We start from the raw sequence: 26,677 nt of genomic DNA on the forward strand, positions 1-26,677 counted from the left end.
GTTGTTGTTTTTACAGCGACTGTACAGCCGTGACTATGCTGCCACGTTAAAGCGTTGCCATGGCAGCACTTTAAAACGTTAGTGAAGACATATCCTTAGCCTCCACAGTCAAGTGCTTATTAGATCTTCCCTTCTCACTTCTCCAGGCTGGCTGGGATACCTGTAGCTTCTGTGCCTCCTGCAGTAGCTTGTCCTCTGCTCTGTCTTCTATATTAGTTAGTAACAGCAGAGCGCTTCCCCATCTCTCCCTTGGGCTTACCCAGTGTCGTAGTAGGAGACAAAGATCTGAGCCTCATGGCCAGGAAGTTGATTGGAGTAGGTTCTTAGAAGGGTTTCCCTCTTGATGCTGTTAAAACTTCTGGTTATAGTATCTGCAAAACTTTGAACAGTGTTTACTGTGCGTCTACTTGACCCTCTCTTCCTGTGTGCATGTAGATATTTAACACTTTCTAGTTGTTGTTCATTTGTAGCCAGTTTGTCTTGTCCTGGTTCAGAAATTACAGATGCAGGCCATATCAGCTCTCTAGGGACCAGTTAGTGGGAAGATGAAGGGAGCGGGAGTCTTGGGTTCCACTTGCCTGCTTTTCCAGATCCTTTCCCTTTAAATTGTTTACAGTTGCGTCTTGTCGACAAGACAGTCTTGTGTCCTGCAGGAACACCTTTTTGAGAAGCCTTTCTGTATCTACCAGTTGTAAGAGCAGCTTTTTAGTGGCCATTTTATTGACTTGCTGGTGTCTCTGAAGGGAAGAAGACAGACAGGTTTTGTATTGCACTTGGTAACTTGAAACCCTTTTACTGTGGCCCAAAGGTCACCCTGTCTTCTCAGACATGTTCTGTGCAGTGATAGGCTTTCAGTCCCGTGACACAAGCAGGCAGACAAGACACCACATTCCCTATTGAAGGGTCACACCACTCTCTCCCCTCTGCAAGGAGAGGGACTGAAGCCACAACTTCACAGATGTGTAAGGTGATCGCTTGTTTCTTTCCCTGCTTGTTCATCAACCATTATCAGGTGGACCTTGACTGCTCTGGGAAGGTGAATCTATCAAAATGTGTTCCAGACTGCGACTCCAGAAAATCAGTTGTCCCTGATCTAACAGCATGACTTTCTGTGCCCAGTGCCGGTATCAAATATTGCAGTAGGATGGAAGAGAGGAGACCCTCAACAATGGGAAAACTACTCTCTGACAACTGAGGTTGGAGTTCCTCCTTATTTCCAGTGTGCATCCCTCCTTTCCCTCCATAGTTTACTTCATAGTTTTCTCTGCATAGTTTGCACAGTAGTACGAGTGTACAAAATATATCGGAAGGACAGAACAGGTCGTGCTGGTGGGGGAGTGGCACTATATGTGAAAAAGCATAGACTCAAATGAAGTAAAAATTTTAAATGAATCAAACTGTACCATAGAATCTCTATGGATAGTAATTTCATATGATTCCATGCTCTAATAATAAGATAGTAGTAGGGATATATTACCAACCACCTGACCAGGATGGTGATAGTGACTGTGAAATGCTCAGGGAGATTAGAGAGGCTGTCAAAATAAAAAACTTAATAATGAGGGATTTCAGCTATCCCCATATTGACTGGGTACATGTCACCTCAGGATGGGATGCAGAGGTAAAGTTTCTTGACACCTTAAATGACTGCTTCTTGGAGCAGCTGGTCCTGGAACCCACAAGAGGAGAGGCAATTCTTGATTTAGTCCTAAGTGGAGCACAGGATGTGGTCTAAGAGGTGAGTATAGCTGGACCGCTTGGTAATAGTGACCATAATATAATTAAATTTAAACATCCCTGTGGCGGGGAAAACACCACAGCAGCCCAGCACTGTAGCATTTAATTTCAGAAAGGGGGACTACACAAAAATGAGGACATTAAACAAATTAAAGTACAGCACAAAATGTGAAATCTGTTTTTTGCATACAGCTGTTTGCCAGAAGCTGGGAATGGGCGACAGAGGATGGATCACTTGATTACCTGTTCTGTTCATTCCCTCTGGGATACCTGGCATTGGCCACTGTTGGAAGACAGGATACTGGGCTGATGGACCTTTTGGTCTGAGCCAATATGGACGTTCTTAGTCCTTTATGCAAACAGCTTGAGAGGTGGGAAGATGAAGTTAGCCTTCATATACCCTCTCATTCTTTCTTTGGCAGTTACTTTCTGGCAGGTGGCACCATAATGAGGCTACCGTCCTGTAGCAGGATGGGAGAAGAGAAGGGACTGACATACTGATGAGTATCTTTCCCTTTCTGAAATTACTACTTCATCTCCTTCCACTGTCTTGGGGGAGAGACAGGACTGTTTGCCCTAATCTACTTCACTCTTCTAAAGAACAACTTTGTTTCTATGCCCTACTTTTAAACCCTGCATGTTTGAGACCAAACAAGGCCCATTTCTCAGCATGAGATGCTGATGATCCAGCTGCAATGCCTTGCAAATTTCCTTAATCTTGCAGTAAGATTCAGGTGGTGAAGTCTTGCTTTAGTATCTTTCCAGAAGATGGGTCCTACAAATCAAACTCCTAACATCCGAAAGAAATGGTTTCTCCCTTTGAGAAGTGGCCAGATAATGCATGGTATTCGTTTTCTAGTATTAGAATGACATATTTGCTATATTGTCATGATCAAGAGTGAGCAGTTCCATAGTGTATGCAAGAAAAACATAGTTTAAATGGGAAAGGGGGAAAACTTGCTACTGAATTGCCCATGGGAGATCTAACCATACAGCAAAAGACCTCCAAATGCTTTAGTATTAGCTTCGGGCAGGTAAAGGATGTTTAGGTAGGATTACTTCACTCACATTAAAGTGCAGTTATGTCTGTGGTGGAAAGCAATAGCTGTTTGTTTAAATTTATGGTGTGTGATTAAAGTGAAGAAAATCACTATATCCTGCTGAAACTCTTCCAGGGACCTGGTGAAATTCTAACACTGGTAAATACATAAAGGTAAACGCCTCTATTTTTTCATAGAATTGTAGGACTGGAGAGGACCTTGAGAAGTCTTCTATTTCAGTCCTCTGCATTCATGGCAGAACGAAGTGTTATCTAGACCATCCCTGACAGGTGTTTGGAGGTTTTTAAGAGCAGGTTAGATAATGACAGAGATTCCACAACTTCTATAGGTAATTTATTCCAGTGCTTAACTACCCCAACAGTTAGGAAGTTTTTTTCCTAATGTTCAACCTAAAACCTCCCTTGCTGCAATTTAATCACATTGCTTCTTTTTTTATCCTCAGAGGTTAAGAACAGTTTCTCTGTCCTACTTCAAGTACCTTTTTAGTACTTGAAAACTATTATGTTCCCTCTGTCTTCTCTTCTCCAGCCTAAAGAGCCATCAAATCTTTAGTGACCACACATGTCTAGGCCTCTTGTCTTACGTCTTGTCTGACTTTTTGTTTCTAGCAGCACAATGCTGGGACGTTGTATTAGTGCTGACTGGGAAGGAAGAGTTCCAGAGTTCTTACACTTCCTAGGGGTGTGTCTGTCAAAGTATGGCACCTGCCTGACACAGACTAGCTTGAGAGATGACAAAATTGCAGCACAAGATAATGCAACAGCTCCTTCCTGCCATCCCTTGTGCAGACCTTGGCCATAGTCTTTTGTGTTCTGGTCAAAACTTGTAGGAAGCTCCTCCAGGGATACCTTGCTCATCCCAAGGAATATATGAATCTCTGAAGGGTGTTTATGGAGTGGATAAACAATAACTTTCTAATTACCACTTACTGAGAGCCTATTAGTGTTGCATGTCCGAGGGCAGATTCTTGAATGCATTGTGCCTTGCAGAAAGTCTGTGTTCAAAACTGGTTGAAGCTGGGGAGTTTCAGCAGAGTTACATTTTTGAATCCTTGAGTCTGAGTAGACAGTATTAGGCAGCTCATGCTAAATGGGGTTAAAGATGTGCTAAAGAAAATAAAATGGAATACTAAACACTGCTAATAACTTAATGCATAAATGCTTAGCTGTTAGATTTACAGCAGGGACATAACTTGTCTCATGCTGCTGTCACCACCTTCCTAGGAACTAAATTGCTTTTCTTTGGTGCTTTTGAGTTTTTAAATTGTGATATACAATGTTCTTTAAATGCACAGGCAAAGTTGTGTGGTCCCAGGCACACATTAGTCTTATCAGAAAATTTACTCTGATTTTTTTTAAAAAAAGTGATTTCCTTTTTTTGCCTTAAGGATCACTCAGGCACCCAGAAGAGTAGTCTACTCCAGGTGGATCAGAACTGTGTCCGTAACTCATATGATGTCTTCTCGTTGCTTAGGTAAGACCTTTTAGAATATTGCTGTATGTGTTTTTAACTTGCTCAGTGTATGAGGAAATGTATATGTCTTAAAACGAGAACTGTTTCTAGATTGCTAATCGTTCATTTTCGGAAACTTCTAAATGGTGAAACTTAACCACTGGCAGCAATGCAGGAGTGCTAGTGTCAACAAGGCACGTGTTTCTCTACCATGGTATTTGGTGCGGGGGGGAAGGTAAAGTAAGAAGGGCTTGGATGATCCAGTAGTCAGAACAAAACTAGCAGTGTAGTTCTTGAATTCTTCTAATCAACCACTGAGTTGTTGCTACCTTGGGCCAGCTAAGGCCCTGTCCTTCATTATGATCTGTGTGGACAGAACACACTGCTTGTGGAAGTGCCCCATTGACTGCAGGGACTCTGTACAGGCACAACAATCTGCCTATGCAAATCACAATGCAGGGTTGTGACTTAATTTACCATTGTATGCTTTAATTCCAACCTGGAAAAAGTTCAGGTCAACTGGGAGCTGCACGTTGTTGGGCTGACTCGGATACAATATTTTGAGAACTTTTTGGTGTGTTAGGTTAGACTCCTCTACAATACTATCACTTAAATATTGAGTGTAGCCTGAATTTGAGATGCTTATATAGAAAGTCTAGTTATAACCCTTTCTGTAATTCTTATCTAGGAATGTGTTGAACTTCAGATCTAGAGTAATCATAATATCTGTGTCACGGGGAAACCCTTGATAAAGAGTTATACATTTAAAAAACTTGAAAACTAAATTTGTTAATTTCTTTAGTTGTAGACATCTAATCCATTTAGTAATCTTACCAGGAGGTGTCACTGTTGCCTTTAAGAAATGTCAATAATATATTATCCTATAGTGCAAAAGAGATGATAGGAGTTTAGCTGACTCTAATTCACTTATTCAGAAGCGAAACTATGAGCACTCTTAAATTAAACTTGCTGTTCCTTGATTCTGTAAAACAGTATATGAAAGCAAAAGCTGCATTCTGAAATTCTCTACTTGTAGTAGAAAATGTGCAGGGTGCATACTGTGCAGTCTCCAACCTACTTTGAGATGCTATTAGAGACTAATAGAAAAAGTACTCTTATAGCACCTTTACTAAAATAAAACTACATATTTAAAAGGAACTAAGACAGTATGTGGTAGTCACCCTGATCACTCTGCGTATGTGTGGTACCCATTTTCCCCATTCTTTTCCATAATATAAATTGTAATTGCAGTGCATAGAGGTTTTGGGGTGTTTATCATAGTATAAATTACTCAGTAATGCACGTGAATGGCCTGAAGTCTTGTTCTGTCCTGGCTAGTCTCTAAGTGTGGGCCTGATTGTGCAAGTGTCTGAATGCACATGACTCAAAACTCCCTTTAAGATTAGGGCATTCAGGGTTTTTTTTTTTTTCCAGGACCCACTAAGCTGTTGGTTGGTCAATCACTAGTATTGAGTGAGAACTTGAACTGAATTGCTTCATTTTATTGTTGAAGGAATTCTGACTCTTTTTTCCTATCTTTGGGGTGGTGGTGTTTGCTGCTTCGTGCCTCCTACTTCCCCTAAAAGTTTCCTACATGGTGGCTGCAGGTGGTGGTGCATGCTATTGATAATTGCAAAGCAGCTTCCATTCTCTTTCTTCAAGCATGCCTTTCAAAACCTCCTGGAAGTGATGTTTTTCGTGCTTGGTCTTTGCCTGCTGTTGAAATAGTTTTTCTGGAAAGTGTGCAGAACTTCTTGCAGTTTAGGAGTTGCACTTTTTTTAAAGCAAGTAATTTAAACTGCTGAGCTCTAAAACTTCAAGCTTGGTATGTAAATAAGCCCTAATGAAAAGCATGTGCTTGGCTACATTTGTGTGGTTTTTTAAACTAATTAGTGTTTGAACTGTAGAAAATCCATTTAAAGTGTTAGCTGAATGTTTAAGGTGGAGCTGCAGCAGGTGTGTCCAGATACTTAATTCCAGATATTTACAAGCTCAGCTACTGAAGCAGGTGAAAGGGCTTGTAAGTGGACAGACAGCTCAGCTCAGCTCAGCTCAGCTCTAGAGCAGGGGTTGGCAACCTGTGGCACGTGAGCCAATTTTTACTGGCACTCTGCTGCTAGCCAGGGTCCCAGCTGTCAGCCCCGCTCAGCCCGCTGCCGCCCTGTGTGAACAGAACCCCAGGCTGGCAGAGGGCTGAGTGGGGCCGGCAGCCAGGACCTGCTCAGACCGGCGGGCAGGCCAGGGCTCTGCTCCTGGCCTGGGCCTACCGCTCTGCAGCCCTTATAAAAAAAACTATACTTTAATTTTTAGTGTAAAATTAGCTTAAAAACTTTGTGTATTACAGTAATCGTTAAAAATGTATAATGTTAATAAATACGTTTGGTAAGTACAACTACTTTGTTTCATGTGCGTGGGCTTAATTTGTGTTTTCGATTATTTACCTTCTAAAAAAAATCTCGCATGTCTCGCACCCCCAGAAAGGGCATCTCGCACCCCCAGGGGGTGTGTGCACCCCAGGTTAAGAACCACTGCACTAAACTGATAAGATCAGCATTTTAATTTAATTTTAAATGAAGCTGCTTAAACATTTTAAAAACCTTGTTTACTTTACATACAATAGTTTAGTTATATAATATAGACTTAGAGAGACCTTCTAAAAACGTTAAAATGTTGTACCGACATGCGAAACCTTAAATTAGAGTGAATAAATGAAGACTTGGCACACCACTTCTGAAAGGTTGCTGACCCCTGCTCTAGAGTAAGATGTTTCCAGCACCTTTTGTAACTTCATAAGAAATCTTGCTTTGAGGGCAAAAGGGTAAGATCCAGAGGCAAACATTGCAGAGCTAATAAGCTGTTCAAGCCAAATAGTTACTGGGGGTGTTTTCTCCTTTTTTAAAACAATGAGCAAAAAATGTTTAAAAGACATGAAATTAAGCACCCAATATGGAAAATTCCAAAAGACTTTTCCCCTGGAATGTTAATTTCTGCCACACTGTGCACATACGTAGTATTGGCTATTCTTTTAATTGTTATTGGTAAAGTTTCATGAGTCTTAAAATCTTCAGTATGTACCTGGTTTTTAGTTGGTGTGCTACAGAAAACGAGAGGTCAAGTGCATTATTGTATACCCTGACACACTGAATTAGCAGTATGACTGAGCTAGCATTAAGGCAGCAACTTCTGGCATCTCTTGACCTGAGTGCCATATTTTGTAACCTTATTGTAGGGTTAATGTTTTGATATTGAGTTACATTTTAAAAGTAGGTTTCAGAGTAGCAGCCGTGTTAGTCTGTATCTGCAAAAAGAAAAGGAGGACTTGTGGCACCTTAGAGACTAATAAATTTATTTGAGCATAAGCTTTCGTGAGCTACAGCTCACTTCATCAGATTCATTCAGTGGAAAATATAGTGGGGAGATTTATATACACAGAGAACATGAAACAAAGGGTGTTACCATACACACTGTAAGGAGAGTGATCAGGTAAGGTGAGCTATTACCAGCAGGAGGGGGGACGGGGACCTTTTGTAGTGATAATCAAAGTGGGCCATTTCCAGCAGCTGACAAGAAGGTCGGGGGGTGGGTGGGGGGGGGAGAAATAAACATGGAATAAACCTCTCCAATGCATCATCAAGGATCTACAACCTATCCTGAAGGATGACCCATCACCCTCAGATCTTGGGAGACAGGCCAGTCCTTGCTTACAGACAGCCCCCCAACCTGAAGCAAATACTCACCAGCAACCACACACACCACACAACAGAACCATTAACCCAGGAACCTATCCTTGCAACAAAGCCCGTTGCCAACTGTGTCCACATAGCTATTCAGGGGACACCATCATAGGGCCTAATCACATCAGCCACACTATCAGAGGCTCGTTCACCTGCACATCTACCACCAATGTGATATATGCCATCATGTGCCAGCAATGCCCTTCTGCCATGTACACTGGCCAAACTGGACAGTCTCTACGTAAAAGAATAAATGGACACAAATCAGACGTCAAGAATTGTAACATTCAGAAACCAGTCGGAGAACACTTCAATCTCTTTGGTCACTCAATTACAGACCTAAAAGTGACCATTCTTCAATAAAAAACACTTCAAAAACCAGACTCCAACGAGAGACTGCTGAATTGGAATTAATTTGCAAACTGGATACAATTAACCTAGGCTTGAATAAAGACTGGGAGTGGATGGGTCATTACACAAAGTAAAACTATTTCCCCATGTTTATTCCCCCTCCCCCCGCTGTTCCTCAGACCTTCTTGTCAACTGCTGGAAATGGCCCACCTTGATTATCACTACAAAAGGTTCCCCCCCCCCCCACCACCACTCTCCTGCTGGTAATAGCTCACCTTACCTGATCACTGTTGTTACAGTGTGTATGGTAACACCCATTGTTTCATGTTCTCTGTGTATATAAATCTCCCCACTATATTTTCCACTGAATGCATCCGATGAAGTGAGCTGTAGCTCACGAAAGCTTATGCTCAAATAAATTGGTTAGTCTCTAGGGTGCCACAAGTCCTCCTTTTCATTTTAAAAGTAGTATTAAGGGATAAAAGGGACTGGACAAACAGCAAACTTTTCATGATTGCTGTATCTACAGAAAAAACTTACCAGGAAGATCAGGTGTAGTGGTAAGTGATAAGTGATTAAGTCTAAAAACTAGGGCTGTCAATCAGTTAACTCATGCGATTAATTTAAAAAAATTAATTGTGATTAATTGCACTTATAACAATAGAAATTGTTTTTAACCAATTGAAATTTATTATAATTTTGGATGTTTTTCTACATTTTCAATATTGATTTCAGTTACAACACAATACAAAGGGCACAGTGCTTACTTTATATTTTTTATTACAAATATATGCACTGTTAAAATTATAAAAGAAATAGTGCATTCTTTCTTGAGAAAGTGTAACTTACAAATGCCGATTTTTTTTTTTTTTTTGGTTACATACCTGCACTCAAAAACAAGTGTAAAACTTTAGAGCCTACAAGTACTCAGTCCTATTTCTTATTCTGCCAATCGCTAAGACAAACAAATTTGTTTACATTGACGGGAGATACTGCTGCCTGCTTCTTACTTACAATGTCACCTGAAAGTGAGAACAGGCGTTCGCTTGGCACTTTTGTAGCCAGTGTTGCAAGGTATTTACATGCCAGATATGCTAAACATTTGTATTCCCCTTCCATGCTTCGGCCACCATTCCACAGGACATGCTGATGATGCTTGTTTAAAAAAAAAAAAGCGTCAATTAAATTTGTGACTGTACTTGAAGGGGGAATTGTATGTCTCCTGCTCTTTTACCTGCATTCTGCATATTTCATGTCATAGCAGTCTCGGATCTTCGTTTTAAGAACGCTTTCACAGCAGATTTGACAAAACGCAAAGAAGGTACTGACGTGAGATTTCTAAAAATAGCTACAGCACTCGACCCAAGGTTTAAGAATCTGAAATGCTGTCCTAAATCCGAGAGGGATGAGGTGTGGAGCATGCTTTTAGAAGTCTTAAAAAAGCAACACTCTCTCTGATGCAGAAACTACAGAACCGAAACCACCAAAAAAGAAAATCCACCTTCTGTGGCATCTAACTCAAATGATGAAAATGAACATGCGTCAGTCCACACTGCTTTGGATAGTTATCAAGCAGAACCCATCAGCGTGGAAGCATGCCCTCTGGAATAATGGTTGAAGCATGGAAGGGACATATGAATCTTTAGCACATCTGGCATGTAAATACCTTGCAACGCCAGCTACAAAAGTGCCATGCGAATGCCTGTTCTCACTTTCAGGTGACGTTGTAAACAAGAAGAAGGCAGCATTATCTCCTGCAAATTGTAACCAATCTTGTTTGTCTGAGTGAGTGGCTGACCAAGAAGTAGGACTGAGTTTTACATTGTTTTATTTTTGAATGCGGGGGGGGGGGGGGGGGGGTTTGTACATAATTCTACATTTGTAAGTTCAACTTTCATGATAGAGATTGCACTACAGTACTTGTATGAGGTGAATTGAAAAAATTTTTTACAGTGCAAATATTTTAATAAATATAAAGCGAGCACTGTACACTTTGTATTCTGTAATTGAAATTAATATATTTGAAAATGTAGTAACATTCAAATATTTAAAATAAATGGTATTCTATTGTTTGTTCGTGCGATTAATCACTTGACAGCCCTACTAAACACATCTTTCATTAGTTGGCATTATGGACTAGTGTTTTTATAATAAATTGAATGTTCTGTATAATGACATTCAGTTTATTATATTCTGCTTATAGTATTTGTGTGCCTAAATATATGTAGATGGAATCCACGCAAAAACGGAATTAAAAATGATAGTGGGGTAAGTATTAGTCTCCAGTTGCATACGACCGTAACTTCCCATTGTGCATATGTATTTGATCACGGATATTGTATATTTAAGAAATTTATTTTTTCTATAACTTTAAATATGTGTCTAGCAACTTGTATGCTATTGTGCATGAGTCATTTGTAATGTGTGCACCTTGTATACAAAGGTGTCTGTTGGAGAGCGTGGAAATGGAGAAGACACACTGTACTTGAGATAGTATCCTATCCTGTTAACTAAAGACTAGTAATGCAGATACACAAAGGGACAGTTAAGTAACCCTGTGTAACTTTAAATTTGGGCATCTCCTGATTTGTGTGTAACACTTAGTCTTAATGTAGGAAACTTCATAAACCATTTAGTGTTTTTTTTTTTTTTTCTGTCTTATTATTTCTTTAAGAAAATGTTCGACACAACAAGCTAGTTATTTGCATTATCATAGTGCCTAGGAGCCGCAGTCATGGGTCAGGACTCTATTGTGTCAGGCATTGTACAAACAAAGACAGTTGCTGCCCCAAACAGCTTACGGTCTAAGGCCTTGTCTACACTAACCCTGAAAGTAGATATAAGTTATGTAACTTAAGTCGATGTAATTTACATTGACTTAGCGTGGTGTAGACACTGCTGTATGTCGATGGGAGATGCTCCCCATCAACATATCTTCCACCTCTTGTTGAAGTGGAGTACTGAAATCGATAGTGCTCTCCCATCAACTTACCGCTTCTTCACTAGACACGCTAAATCTATACCCGCTGCATCGATTGCAGCAGCACCGATTTAGCCCATAGTGAAGACAACAGATGGGTGGATACAGACTGAGTACAAGGAAATAATGAGAACATGCTCCTTATGAAGTGGGCTTTTCTTTAGCACATCTAGTGCTATGTAGTTCTTGTCCTCCAAGATTTGCTGTTCCTCCTGATCCCTGTATTGTTGAACTCTGTAGGTGTGAATACACTTTGGCAACTTTCACTAAAGTTGTTGAGGTATTTCAGCCATGCTATATTTATCGCTATATGTAAATATAGAAAACACTTGCTTGTTTCTGCACTAGATTTTTTTTTCTAAAATGTAGCACTATTGTTACCAATGGAAAAACTAATGCAAGCAGAGCTCCAGATAGCTGCCAAGGCGCTAACCATAATATCCTCTAACTCCTCTCAAAGCAGGTCTAGATGGCATTGTGGCTAAAATGTGAGGGGTTGCCAGTACATTCCCATTGCTTCTAAAACTGCTGAAGCTGAGGCAGGGTAGCAGTGCTGAGGAAACTAAAACTCCAGAGGGCAAAGCCTTGTTTACTTAAGGATGTGTATTAGTTCTCCCTAAGCTTCGAAGCCAAGAAGACCGACCTGATTACTGTGCTTTCGTGAATAGGTGGGCCATGGTTTTTAGCTGCTAGGTTCTTTTACTGAATAGCAAAAGTAATAAACTGCTTCCTCCCTCCAATTCATTCCTTCTCACAGTAATAACTTCTGACACTCAGTGGCTTAAATAATTTAAAAAGATGCAGCCCAGGCTGGGTGGGGTCACTTTGGCCCCTGTCCCCTAGAAGGAAAGGAGTCAGGCAGAATTGGAGAAGAACTGGCTCCAAGGAAAGCAACCACCCTTCCCCCATCTCCATGTGAGAAGTGAAGCCAGAAGGGCGGTTTGCTAGCTGGAAGATGGTGCTCAAGTCTTTACAGCTGCACCATCCACTGCGCCTCTGGCTGTGGAGCTCAGCCATCTCTTCCCCCTCTGTTTCCCCATGGGTCATGGATGGGAAAGGCACAGGATACAGCACGGACATTACCAGTGCTTGAGTACAGTAACAGGCCTTTTGGCTCAGCTTCTCCCCTCCCTACTCATAAGCCAGGCTGAGACTTCCAGAGAAAGCAGACCTACCTGGCCCATGTGAATCACAAGCGGTAGAGGAGGTAGGCCTTCTGGGGAGCCCGTTCTTGAACTCTGGGCCAATACCACCTTCCTTGAGTGACCCAGGAGCACATGTCTGGGGAGGGGCGTGCCCCAGCTTTTTTTAAGGTTGGGAGATTCTAGCTACATGAAATATTTTCAGAGCAACTCTGAGCTTGGTCTCACTCCCCCTCTGAAGCAGGATTATAGAAACAGATGTTTAATAGTAAGCTCTTCAGTCTAGCGGAGAAAGGTGTAACACAATCATAGAATCATAGAATATCAGGGTTGGAAGGGACCCCAGAAGGTCATCTAGTCCAACCCCCTGCTCGAAGCAGGACCAATTCCCAGTTAAATCATCCCAGCCAGGGCTTTGTCAAGCCTGACCTTAAAAACCTCTAAGGAAGGAGATTCTACCACCTCCCTAGGTAACACATTCCAGTGTTTCACCACCCTCTTAGTGAAAAAGTTTTTCCTAATATCCAATCTAAACCTCCCCCATTGCAACTTGAGACCATTACTCCTCGTTCTGTCATCTGCTACCATTGAGAACAGTCTAGAGCCATCCTCTTTGGAACCCCCTTTCAGGTAGTTGAAAGCAGCTATCAAATCCCCCCTCATTCTTCTCTTCTGCAGACTAAACAATCCCAGCTCCCTCAGCCTCTCTTCATAAGTCATGTGCTCTAGACCCCTAATCATTTTTGTTGCCCTTCGCTGGACTCTCTCCAATTTATCCACATCCTTCTTGTAGTGTGGGGCCCAAAACTGGACACAGTACTCCAGATGAGGCCTCACCAGTGTCGAATAGAGGGGAACGATCACGTCCCTCGATCTGCTCGCTATGCCCCTACTTATACATCCCAAAATGCCATTGGCCTTCTTGGCAACAAGGGCACACTGCTGACTCATATCCAGCTTCTCGTCCACTGTCACCCCTAGGTCCTTTTCCGCAGAACTGCTGCCTAGCCATTCGGTCCCTAGTCTGTAGCGGTGCATTGGATTCTTCCATCCTAAGTGTAGGACCCTGCACTTATCCTTATTGAACCTCATCAGATTTCTTTTGGCCCAATCCTCCAATTTGTCTAGGTCCTTCTGTATCCTATCCCTCCCCTCCAGCGTATCTACCACTCCTCCCAGTTTAGTATCATCCGCAAATTTGCTGAGAGTGCAATCCACACCATCCTCCAGATCATTTATGAAGATATTGAACAAAACCGGCCCCAGGACCGACCCCTGGGGCACTCCACTTGACACCGGCTGCCAACTAGACATGGAGCCATTGATCACTACCCGTTGAGCCCGACAATCTAGCCAGCTTTCTACCCACCTTATAGCCAATCCAATGGCTGGAAGTTGAAGCTAGAGAAATTTGCCCTGGAAATGAGGTGTAAATTCTTAAGTGAAGGTAATTAACCACTGGAACAATTTACCAAAGGTTGTGGTGCGTTCTCCATTGACCATTTTTAAATCCAGATTGGATGTTTTTCTAAAATCTGCTCTAGGAATTTTTGGGAAAGTTCTGTGGCCTGTTATACAGGAGGTCAATCTATGTATCTATGAAATTCACTTCTCTCCCTGGACCTTTTTCCCCCTGCTCACTTCACTCTGTTAAAGGTTCTGTGTAGGAAACTGAAGCAAACAGTGATAAGGAGACACACATTCATTGTGCCAGGCAAGTGAGTCATAGGCCTGGGTTGAGGATGTTGCGTATAAGGTTACATCTCAGAAGAATGTTGATAGAGATGAAGATGGATGTAATGGGAAAACAAGTGTTGCCCCAGAACCAACCTAACAAAAAATAACAATTTAGTGGAGTCTGTTGGGGATTGTGATCTCACACATGTGCATGCTTCAGTGATAGAGTTCACCATATCTATACAGTAATCTATCTATCCCCTCTGCATTTCATCTTATTTTCTGTCAAATCTAGTTCCAATTATATATTCTTCACTTCCACAAGTGGTAAATGCAGAGATTTGGATATTTTTTTGAAGAGAAATTCCTGGTTCACTTCAGGGAATTGGTACCCGAAAGAGTACAGTATCCACCAGCTGGAACACACCAATTCATTGAGGTCTCGGAGCACTGCTCCTTCCATGGAAAACAGGCGTGTTCTAGTCACAACTGTCAACATGTCTGTTTTCGTAATTTGGAAGAACACAGTTAGCCCTATAACATAGAGAGAGATGCTTCTGTCCTGGCTGGACCAAAGTTTTATTTCTATGTACACGGCCAGTCAAGATGGAGATGATCACCAAGATTTACGTGGCAGAAGTCTGATTAATATAGTGGCTCCAGAAATGTTGCTTATCAGTCAACTTGGTGGGCTGGCGATCAACCTCTTTGCATCTGGAAACAGTAAATAAAGTACCCTGTGTCCTGTGTGTCAGATCCTGGGATGTGAGGTGGTGAGTGACCTCTTGCAAAACTGGGCCTGGTCCTTGCTATAGCTTCCAATCTTTTCTGCTGCTCCCTAGGACAATACAAAAAATTTGGAATGAGAGAGCAGTACTGATACTGCTGCTTATGCCTTTCTGACTGAAGAGGCTATGACTTTGGGGACTGATTGACCTAACCCTGGATCTTTGGATGGATATGAGGTCTGCTACTAGAAAACCAGACTGGTTTAAAATGAATACTTGGATAAAGTACTTATGGATCCCAAAAGAAAATTAAACAATACTTCCTCTTTCTTCAATGAAGTTGAATCAAAGTGGTTATGGCAATATTTTGCAATTTCAACAATATTTTTCCTTTTATTCCTGGAGTTGTACTTAAATCTTTGGCTAAAAGATGCAACAGATGAAGACTGCACCCATGTGCTATAAGTTTCAGGTTCCCTTCATTATAGTCTCCTGGATTTCTTCTCATCTTTGCTACATTTGCAGCATTGTCTGATAAAGCTGTGCACTTGACATATGAATTTTTAAGTTTGTTACAGCTTTTACTGCTACTTTTAAGTATACTGCTGTATGGGCATTTCCTGTTTCAGCTGTTGCTGTAAGATAGACAGCCGTATTTTCTGTTGTCTCACAAGCATATGTTAGTGGATCATTGTATACATTGCTCCACCCATCAAGACTCGGATTAATGAGTTTCCCTTCAATGTTTTTTGCACAGTGTTCAATTTCCTCTTTCCAGCAATGCGTGCTCTGCCAGGTGGAGAGTAGCCTGGTCATAGTGATTGAACCGTGTCCATGAAATGTTTCATCTGAACAAGATGAAAGGAAGAATTTGAACTGAGCAATCTTTTCATCTATGGAGTCTTGCTGGAATTTACTGGTCCTGATTATGAACACATCCATGGGCTTTACTGGACGATGAAGTTTGTTTTTGTTTTTTTTGTTTTTAAATATACGCAGGTCATTTTACCGTCTGATGTATGTTTAGTTGCAGCGCTGCTGGTTGTACTAGCAGATTACTCTGAAGTTTGTTGACATTGCTGTTGGTGGACATTCATAACCCCTTATGTCAAAGCTGGACCCTGAAACAAAATGGAGTAAAGAAAAGTCCGTCACTGAGTATTACTCAGTGCTCTCATTTTGAAAAATAAGATTGTAAATGAGATTCCTCCTCCTGAAACTGTTTGTATTACTATTTATTTAGTCTAAATCCAGTTTTATAGGGAAAAAATAAATCCTGATTTCTCAAACTGGGGGTCGGGACCCCTCAGAGGATCATGAGGTTATTACATGGGGAGTCGCGAGCTGTCAGCCTGCACCCCAAACCCCACTTTGCCTCCAGCATTTATAAGGGTGTTAAATATGTAAAAAAGTTTTAAATTTAAAAGGGAGGTTGCACACAAGAGGCTTGCTATGTTAAAGGGGTCACCAGTACAAAAGTTTGAGAACCACTGAAGAGTCTAAATCTATTTAACCCCTTACCTCTAGCAACAAACCAAACCGTTTGAAGACTTCTAAAAAATATTAAAATTCATAAATGTCTAAACTTTAAACAGGAAATTTCACCTTGGATGTTTGTTTATATTGAGTGATAAAAATAATTTCAGAAGTCCAGCAGTAACAGTAAAAATGTAAAAAGAAAAGGAGTACTTGTGGCACCTTAGAGACTAACCAATTTATTTGAGCATAAGCTTTCGTGAGCTACAGCTCACTTCATCGGATGCAGCTCACGAAAGCTTATGCTCAAATAAATTGGTTAGTCTCTAAGGTGCCACAAGTACTCCTTTTCTTTTTGCGAATGCAGACTATCACAGCTGTTACTCTGAAACCAGTAAAAATGTAACTACTCCAACAAAGTAATATACCAGTTATATTTTGAAATTCGTAAGTAACCTACCCAGAACACAAATTTTTGACAGTGTGTTATATACTAGAGTAGTAAGACATGGTAGGAAGGACACACAGGTGCAAAAATAAGTTTTTACTAATGGTTGATCAAGACTGTTAAGACGTCCACATCATTGTCTTTAAAGTCACTGCCTTTTGATGAGTGTCTTTCATAATGTTTCATTCTGAAAACTAGGCCTTTCATTTTTGTTGCACTGTTTACATTTGGCAAGTATTCCTTTCTCACCCAGAGGTACAGGAACTCCTGGAAAATATTCCCACATAGGGTGACTTTTACAATCTGTAGCCATGGCATTTTTTCCCCCTCCAGTTCCCAGGTGTTGAAATCAGCACTGCTCTGCTCTAAAAAAGCTGTCCTTTCTTCCCGCAGTGCCTTGCTTTGACGCAAGTGTTGCTCCTTTCTGGTTCCACACTCTGCTCCTTTTCCTTTTGTTACAGAACTCCCCTGCCCCATTCCTCCCCCCCCCCCCCGAAAAAACAAAAGAACTAACTATCCAAGACTTCTGCTTGTGTAACCCACGTGCCTTTTTTGCACTGCAGTATTTTATTTGTTTAGAGACAGTGAGGCAGTTGAGAAATTAATGGATTTCTGCTTGTTTGTATCTCTGCCTATGTACATGTGCAAGAAGACAGAGCAAGGCTGTTTGCATGAAGTGCCCAGAACCATCCAGAAGCAAAGGCTGGTAGTTACTGGGCAGATCAGTGTTATAGCATGAGCTGGAGAGTAAGTTGCCATGGTGGACGTAGTTTCAAGGGAGAAGCCATATAACGAGTGTAAGACCACCCAGGTGGGCTCAGTGGATGAGCCTGATGAGATACATTATGGTGTCTCCTGGAGTCCAGAGGCCCAATCCCAATGCCTGTGACTTTGCCAGTCTCTTGCACCTAGTAGCACAATCCCTGGATCCTCTCCAGGATCAAGTCCTTAATATAATACATGACCTATTGTGCTAGCCTTATAAAGCTTGACCTCAGAAGACAGGATGTTTTTCCCTTGATTCTTTCTTGATGGAGAAAAGCAGCCTTTAACTCAGTTTTTTGATAGAGGCTCATGGATACAGCATATTTTTTTTATCAAATGTGTTGAGATTACAGTAAATTTAGGCCTTAACATATGTTGTATTAAATTCAGATTTCATTTTAAATAGGCTTATTTTTAAAATAAACTTATAATTTAAATAAAAATCTTTTAAAATTAGGTTTTATCTCCTCTAAATGCCATTTCCTTTCTTTTGACCAAAAAAATCTTACTTGAAGAAAGGAGATTTTTCAGGTAAGCACAGATACATTTGTCCTATTCCTTATGATTTTTGACTCTGGCTACTGTTGATTTGAATCCTAGGAGTGAGTGCATACCAACCTCACCTCAAGATAGGAGCTTTTTCCACCCAACAGGAAATAATCTTACATTATGGATTGTCACCCTGAATATTTTGCACTTTCATAGCACATTTCATCCAAGAGTCCAGCGTGTTTCAGCAGCCTACACTTCTCCTCTGTGCCCAGCAACTACTTCTTCTGTAAAGTACCGTTCTTAAGGTCACACAGGAAGTCAATGTCAGTGCCAGGAATAGAATGTAGGTCTTCAGACTCCATACTTCCTCTTCCCATCACCACTACTTTCTGCTTCTTGGCCCAGGTCAAATTGCAAGATCATTGGCACATTTCTAAAGGAATTGGGTGATGGTGAGGTTAATTATAAAGCAGAAAAATCTGTTGGATATCGTAGGTGGGAAAGGAAATGAAGAAAAAGTAAATGACATTTTAACAGGGCTTTTGTAAAATATATTTTTTTAAATTGGCTGGAGTCTGGCAGGAGCTTCCTAGAATCTAATCTCTGGACAAATGTAAAGCAATGTTTATACAGGCTTTGTATTTTTATTTAATATCTGTTTAATAGAAGCCTTATTTTTAATAATGGGGTTGGGTGTTTGCAATTTGGATATCCCATATCTCTCTTGCCAAAAAAGCTTTCTTCTATTTTCTAAATCCCCAGTGTCAATACTGTTTAAATTTAGTGTAAACTAAGGTTGTTTTGGCAAATCTGACCTTCAGTGTATTTATTTCTCTTGTGAGAGATAGCTGTAGCATGTGTGACTATTGTATTTAGTCTGGGTAGTCATGGCTGACAACCAAGAATTCAAATACTGTACATGAAAGTTCAGATACAACAGAGATAGAAGGAAGAGAACAAAAAATTGAAACAATCCAAAAAGTTGGATAATCTTTCAAACAATTAACCACATCTATGCATCAAAGAAATAAATGTCTAATAAAATCAGAAATCGCCGCTGAATGCAAATCCATAGAAGTATAAAAGAAAAGATTACCAGTCTACAAAATAAAAGCTATGGACTACCCTAAATAGCCTCCAAACGCACAGAGAAGAAAGTGAATAGCAGATTTCTATCTGTGACAAATGACAACTTTCTTAAGAAAATAGAACTTGATGACCACGAATTTGTATCAGCAGTGACCTCATGGTGTCATTGACATTGTATGGACTGTCAAATAAACAAAGATCATTCACTCTTCCAAAGTCTTGTGATCTTTCAACTAATTAGCACAAGTGCTTTGGTCTTAAGATATCCATAGCATGGTGAAAGGAGTCCAAAGACTTTCCAGATTGAGGGCCATATTCTGCAATCCTCAATTCACATCAGTACTCCCACTGATGATGATGCATCCGATGAAGTGAGCTGTAGCTCATGAAAGCTTATGCTCATATAAATTTGTTAGTCTCTAAGGTGCCACAAGTACTCCTTTTCTTTTTGCGAATACAGACTAATACGGCTGCTACTCTGAAACCTGACCACTGACATTAGTGGATCTCCAGTATTAGGCCCAGAGTTCACAATACATGCAAAAGAGATTAAATTTAGTCTTACCCTTTGACTGGCCATACCTTGTTCACACTTCCAGTATGAAGCCTTGTGGCTAATCTAGAAACCAGTTCAAGAAAACAAACTTGAAAACAGGCTTGAAAAAATTCAGACTACTGTGATTTTTATTAGTCAGCAATAATGGTTTGCTGAGATGCCTACTTAACGCTGTTGCTGAGACAAATAGAAATTAGTTTTGGATTTCTACCAGCATGCTGGTATCCGGTTTAGGGAATCAGTCTTTGATACTAGTTTCTAACTAGTAAAGTTCTCAAGTTTTGATTTTGTGTACTCACCCCATTCCCTTTTCACTTTCCTTTTGGAAGGAAGAAAGAGCTGTTTCCTCTTCCTCTCTCTGAAACATCCTTATTGCTGTGATAAGGGCTTGGGAGGAGAAATAAGGATTCAACTATTCTACCTCTCCAAACTACTTTTGGGTGGTCCTCCCCCTGAATGTAGCTTTCCCAAAACGCATGAAATTTACATGATTTTGGAGAATTGTACTGCAGCTCACAGGGCCTAGAGTAATAGTAAAACGGTCACATTTTTTGTTAATGTCACTCTACTGCTGCTTGACGAAGCTGAGTTGCTGCAGAGACACTGGAGAGCAATCTGCAGACATTGAATGAGAACACAACACTGGCTAAACCGTTTTTTGTTTTTTAAAAACTTTTTTTGTTTGTTTTTGTCCAGTGGACTTTTGAAACCTTGAATTTAGTTTTTTAAAGTGCTAATTCTAATAAAATCCAGAACTACCTAGGACGAATCCCGCACTGGTTGATGACTAAATATTTGTTATGCTATCAGCATGCTCATAGTTGTCATTACTATAAGTGAAGCAGATTGTAGTGAAGCACAGATCTTGCTAATTTTAGGATGAGAACTATAGGGGATGATCTTAGATTCAAGATGACAATGAAACTGAGCAGCAAAGTACTCCTAGATTTCTAATCCAGTTTTAATGGGGAGGTAGCATTCAAATGTGTTTGTTAGAGTCTGATCTCTTTTTTGCAGTGGGATATATCATAAGTAACTCATTGAAGTCATAGGTGTTATAATGGTGGTTTAAATGAGAATCAGGATCATGGTCTGTGTGATGTAGGACAGAGATGATGGCAGTTCCACTACTTTTCTGTAATGATAGACTCTTCTCTGCACAGAATTGAGTCTCATTGTTATGCTAGACACTTCATAAGAGGTCTGATTCATGTTCTAGGAATTGTCTTTACAGAAAATTGAGTTATTGTGCTGGTAAACTAAGTGATAGCTCTAGCCAAGGCTATAGATTAGCTAAGAACTAACAAACTCACAGCTGGAAACCAAATCAGCTCATTTGTATGTTAGTTTTGTTCAAAATAGGTATTGTCTTAAGACTGGTTTCAGAGTAACAGCCGTGTTAGTCTGTATCTGCAAAAAGAAAAGGAGGACTTGTGGCACCTTAGAGACTAACAAATTTATTTGAGCATAAGCTCATGCATCCGATGAAGTGAGCTGTAGCTCACGAAAGCTTATGCTCAAATAAATCTTATAAGAAAAGGAGGACTTGTGGCACCTTAGAGACTAAGACTGTATTTAGTGTTAAGACTCTATGAAATGTTGCATATATTAACTCACTTGTAACGTCTGTGTTCCAAGCTATAAGGAAATATGTAAGTTTTGATTTACAGCTTTGAAAACGTTTGCTCTGAATTTGTGAACCTAGGCACAGGAATTGTTCCCCCCCCTCACCTCCAGAGGACTGTCAAAAATTAAGTGGGCCATTATAAGACAAAAACATTAATTGCCCCATCCACCCATGGCCAAGTGGCCAATGCCAGGTGCTTCAGAGGGAATTAACAGAACAGGTAATCATCAAGTGATCCATCCCCTATCTCCCATTCCCAGCTTCTGGCAAACAAAAACTAGGAATACAATCCCTGCCCATCCTGGCTAATAGCCATTGATGGGCCTATCCTCCATGAACATACCTAGTTCCTTTTTTTTTAACCCTTTTATAGTATTGGCCTTCACAACATCCTCTGGCAAAGAGTTCCATAGGTTGACTGTGGATTGTGTGAAGAAATACTTTTTGTTTTTAAACCTGCTGCCTATTAATTTCATTTGATGGCCCCTAGTTCGTGTGTTATGAGACGGAGTAAATAACACTTCCTTATTTACTTTCTCCACACCAGTCATGATTTTATAGACCTTTATCATATCCTGAGTTGTCTCCTTTCCAAGCTGAAGAGTCCCAGTCTTATTAATCTCCATATGGAAGCTGTTCTATATTCCTAATTATTTTTGTTGCCATTTTCTGTACTTTTTCCAATGCCAATATCTTTTTTGATATGGGGTGACCAGATCTGCATGTAGTATTCAAGATGTGGAAGTACCATGGATTTATATAGAGGCAATATGATATTTTCTTTTATTATCTATCCCTTTCCTAATGATTCCCAACTTTGTTAGCTTTTTTGACAGCCGCTGCACACTGAGTGGATGTTTTCTGAAAACTATCCACAGTGATTCCAAGATCTTTCTTGAGTGGTAATAGCTAATTTAGACGCCATTATTTTATATGTATAGTTGGAATTATGTTTTTCAATGTGCATTACTTCACATTTAGGTTGGATATTAGGAAAAACTTTTTCACTAGGAGGGTGGTGAAACACTGGAATGCGTTACCTAGGGAGGTGGTGGAATCTCCTTCTTTAGAAGTTTTTAAGGTCAGGCTTGACAAAGCCCTGGCTGGGATGATTTAGTTGGGGATTGGCCCTGCTTTGAGCAGGGGGTTGGACTAGATGACCACCTGAAGTCCCTTCCAACCCTGATATTCTGTGATTTATCAACACTGAATTTCATCTGCCATTTTGTTGTCCATCCACCCAGTTTTGTGAAGTCCCTTTGTAACTCTTCAGTCTGCTTTGGACTTGACTATCTTGAATAGTCTTGTATATCTGCAAACGTTGCCACCTCATTGTTTAACCTCTTTTCCAGATCATTTATGAAAATGTTGAACAGTACTGGTCCCAGTACAGACATCACTATTTACCTCTGTCCATTCTGAAAACTGACTGTTTGTTCCTACCCTTTGTTTCCTATCTTTTTAACCAGTTACTGATCCAAGATCTAGGGTACCATTTGATCTGGGGTAAATGATTGGTCTCATGGGACTGGAAACAACTTGTGTGTGTGAGACCATTTATCATTAGTTCATCTTGCCAGGGTGGCAAGGTAGACTGGAGAGCCTAAGGGGATTGTCTGTGTACTCCATGGTAAGACTGGTACAGAGATCCAGGAATTCACATGTTACTGTTGGTGAAATCGAATTATAGAACATACTACTAGTTTGGGGTGTCTGCCCTGTTTTTGATAGCCTGCCCTGAGGTAGGCACTCCCAGTCATGAGTCCATTCCCAACAGTTTGACACTTCTATCTAAATGGATATTTCCCTTCTCCCTTGGCATGGGGAAGATGTGCATGTAACTTCCCCAATAATATTACTATGAATAGTGCACACCTCAATGCCAATAGTTTATTTTATGGGCGTTCAGTTGGCATGTTACTGACAGGGAAATCCCTTAGAATTTTAATTTTGGAAAGTTTAACTTTAGCTGTGGACAGAACCTTACTGTCCAGCCTCTTTAAAAAAACAAGGCAACACTTAACACACAAATCCTCTCCATTCATTTAGTGTGTGTGTGTGTGTATACAGACTTACACACTGATACCTTACTTCAAATGGTACTGTTGTGGAGGAATCGGGCAATCAAATATAACATTTAAGCAATTTTTATTTCTTACCACAAGGAAATGACTGGAATATGTCTGCCTGATATTTGGTTTAAAATTAAAGTCCCTCATTTAATATAAGCAGATTTGATTGTGGGACTGAATTGTCATATAGAATTATCCTGTGTGGCAGGTTGAATAGGTCTGGAATAACTTGCATATAAATTCACCACCTTGAAAAAATATCCTGCTAAAATATGTGCTGGCTTAAGGAAGCCTGTATGAATATCTGCAATGTTTATCGACCTTACTGTGGGCATGAGACGACTAAAACCTCTCAACATGAGAAATTCTGAAAGTAGAGAGATTCTTGGCGGGTACTAGTTGAAATATTGCACAATGTGCCTGAGAGCTGTGGCTTTATAAAAATACTTTGCTTTAAAAAAAATGAAAATAACATAAAAAAATTAGCCAGAGCTCTGTCAATGCATATTTTCAAAAGTGCCTGTCTTGTTTTGTTTTCATTTTCTGCTTTTGAAAAATGGGACATAAATTGGATTCTGGCTCCTAAGTCACTTAGGCACTTTTGAAAATTTTACTCGGTACCTTTGATGTAGAAAACTGAGTAAAACGGCCCACTCTTAGTACTGATACCAATTTGTGATGAGCAGCAAATGCCAGCAAAGTTTTGAAAGAAGAAAATACAAAGGGGCCCAGAATGATTTGAAGTTAAGCGTAAAAGAAGTAAAGGGGGTTGAAGCCAGGGGGAAAATGCAATATTCTATCTTTTCCTGTGGGCTTGTGTACACTTAAAATGCTGCAGCGGTGCAGTTGCACTGCTTCAGTGAAGACACTACTTGTGCTGACAGGAGGGGCTCTCCTGTTAGAGTAGATAAACCACCTCCCTGAAAGCCAGTCACTATGGCGAAGGGAGAATTCTCACATTGATGTACCGCTGTCTACGCTGGGTGTTCGGTGGGCTTAACTGCATCGCTCGGGGTGTGGATTTCAGTTATACTCAACTAATTCCCTAGCATAGACCCAGGCCGCCTCCATCTGTAGCTAGTGTGTGGGGGCGGGGGGAAGTGATCCAGACCTTTGAAAAGGAGTATCCTGGAAACCAATGAAGCTGAGACAGCACAGTCAACAGGACAGCAAATTAAACAGAAGTCTGCCCTATGATATGGCAGCAAAATAAGCCAATGCACGTTTGAACTGTATATTTATCCCATCACTGGAACGTCTCTACATGCCTATGCGACATAACTGGAAAATGGTGTTCATTTCTGGGCATCTTAATCCTAGACATACATGGATAAATTGCACTGAATTCAGAGAAACCCTATAGAAAACAGGGTTTTGGGGGGATTTTAAAGGAATGAAATGTGTAGCTTGACTGAAAGGGATGGACAGCAGAATCTGCAAATACTTTGAAGAATAAACAAAAGAATTTCAAAGGAATTATTTAGCATAAGATTGAAATGAGGATTCATACCACTGAAGATAGAAGGGAGAGGACCTAGATCAAGATCAAAAACAAATGGTAGTGAGCTTGTTGAATTAAATCAGTTCCTGTGCACTGAAGACAGAACTGAGAAGAGTCTTTTTTTGTGTAGGAACTTTGCATGACAGAAATGTGAACAGTCTGAACTCTAATTGAGAACTCATCTTAACTGTACAGAATTCCATGTGGGTCAGGAAGTTATCTGTGTCCCAGAGAGTCCATGACTCTGGGAAGCAGGCATGTTTGGTTTTCCTGTCTGCGCTCATTACCCCATGGAGTTCCTCAGCTTGCTGGGGACCTGGCTCCCTGTTCTAGTGGTGCGTATTTGCAACCTTTCTCCACAAGTATCCCTTTAGCTGCTTAGGGCAGTTGAATTCTGAGCAAGCTGTGGGTATGCTGGTATGTAAAGCTTTGAACACAAAACTATATTGTGCATGTTGAAATTTAACACATCTGCTTCCATTGTAGAGAGCCAAACTGTTTTGAAGAATGCTAATAACTACGGATATTTGAAAAAGAAAACTAGTATTTTAGCCTTATTAAAATATTATGAAAGCTGGAAGTGGATCCTTTCATCAGTCTCCACAAATTTCTAAAAGGAATAATGCCCAATTGCTTAGAATGGAGATAAAAGTGGGGGAAAGTTACAGGGTAACAAACTTTAATCTGTGTGCCTTTATTAGGACAAGTCTTCTAAAATTCATGGAGGAATTACTGGTGCAGACTAACGCATTATCTTCAAGATGCATTGTAGTCCAATATAGATAAACTTACTTAGTTTTAATATGTAAAGTCCTTGGTATAAACAGGTGTATGGGAGTTGGCTCTTTGGATCAAGAGCTGTAGATGGTCATTTATTAGGTACATGCAATCGGATCAAGCCAAACCGATCAAGCGTTCTTATCAGCAATGTTCAGGGCATAAACACCTCTGGGAAGCTGTCATTTTGCAGTCCTCAACAATGTGCATCATGGTTTGTGGCTGCCCACATTGACTTAGTGGACTGTCTCTAAAATGCCACTGAAATTCTGCTGCAGCCACTTCTCCATCTCTAAGTATTCTATCTGAATTGCAAGTGTAAAACTGCAGATTCTTGGAGCAGGTGGAGCTACTGTAATTAGTGTGAACGTGTCAGGAAATCCTGACTTCAAAATGCTAACCAACTGGGTTTAGTACTTATGAGTAAGTAGAGAGCAGTATTGAGGTGACTGACAGCAAAAAATGTAAGAAAGATTGGCTTTACAAATGCAGCACTAAATCCTGTTCTTAAAAATCTCTAAGAATGTAGTTCAAGCAATTACCCATTAATGCAAAAATTTAAGAAAACCTCTCTAAACTAAGTTATGGAAAATTTGTTCTATATGGAGCTATCCCATATTTACAGTGCTATGGCAGTTACAATACTGTAGTGGAGATTACTAATACTGTTGACCGTTTTAGTTTAAAATGAATACAAATACCCTACAGAGGTTCATTCCCTCACCTCCATGCATGAGCAATGCACTTCATGTGTGGGACTTGCGATATTTTTATTTTGATCAATGTCAGTCATTTCATAACAGGATGACTTAGCTAAAAGGCACTATGGCAGTGGCATGTTTGTCTCACTGCAGGGTAGTACGTTTCCATATGAAATTATCATCACCTGAAAATAAGGAAACAAAATATTCAGGCATCTAAGCTATTAAATTACAATTATTATGTGGGAACAAATTGGCCAACAGCTCGGCACTGCATCCAGACTTGAAGACAGTTGAGTTCACCTACACTG

The 26,677-nt window shown here is 40.4% G+C and overlaps 1 protein-coding gene across 4 annotated transcripts in view; it reads left to right on the forward strand.

The window, feature by feature from the left end:
* Positions 1 to 26,677, forward strand: part of UVRAG (UV radiation resistance associated) — a 149,400-nt gene that overhangs the window by 35,833 nt on the left and 86,890 nt on the right. For all 4 annotated transcript variants that reach the window (XM_074955215.1, XM_074955207.1, XM_074955233.1 and 1 more), the window contains one exon: positions 4,186 to 4,271. In XM_074955215.1, coding sequence (XP_074811316.1) covers positions 4,186 to 4,271 — 86 coding nt within the window. The remainder of the gene's footprint in view (positions 1 to 4,185; positions 4,272 to 26,677) is intronic.

The sequence above is a fragment of the Natator depressus genome, chromosome 1 (assembly GCF_965152275.1).
Source record: "Natator depressus isolate rNatDep1 chromosome 1, rNatDep2.hap1, whole genome shotgun sequence".
NCBI lineage: Eukaryota > Metazoa > Chordata > Testudines > Cheloniidae > Natator > Natator depressus.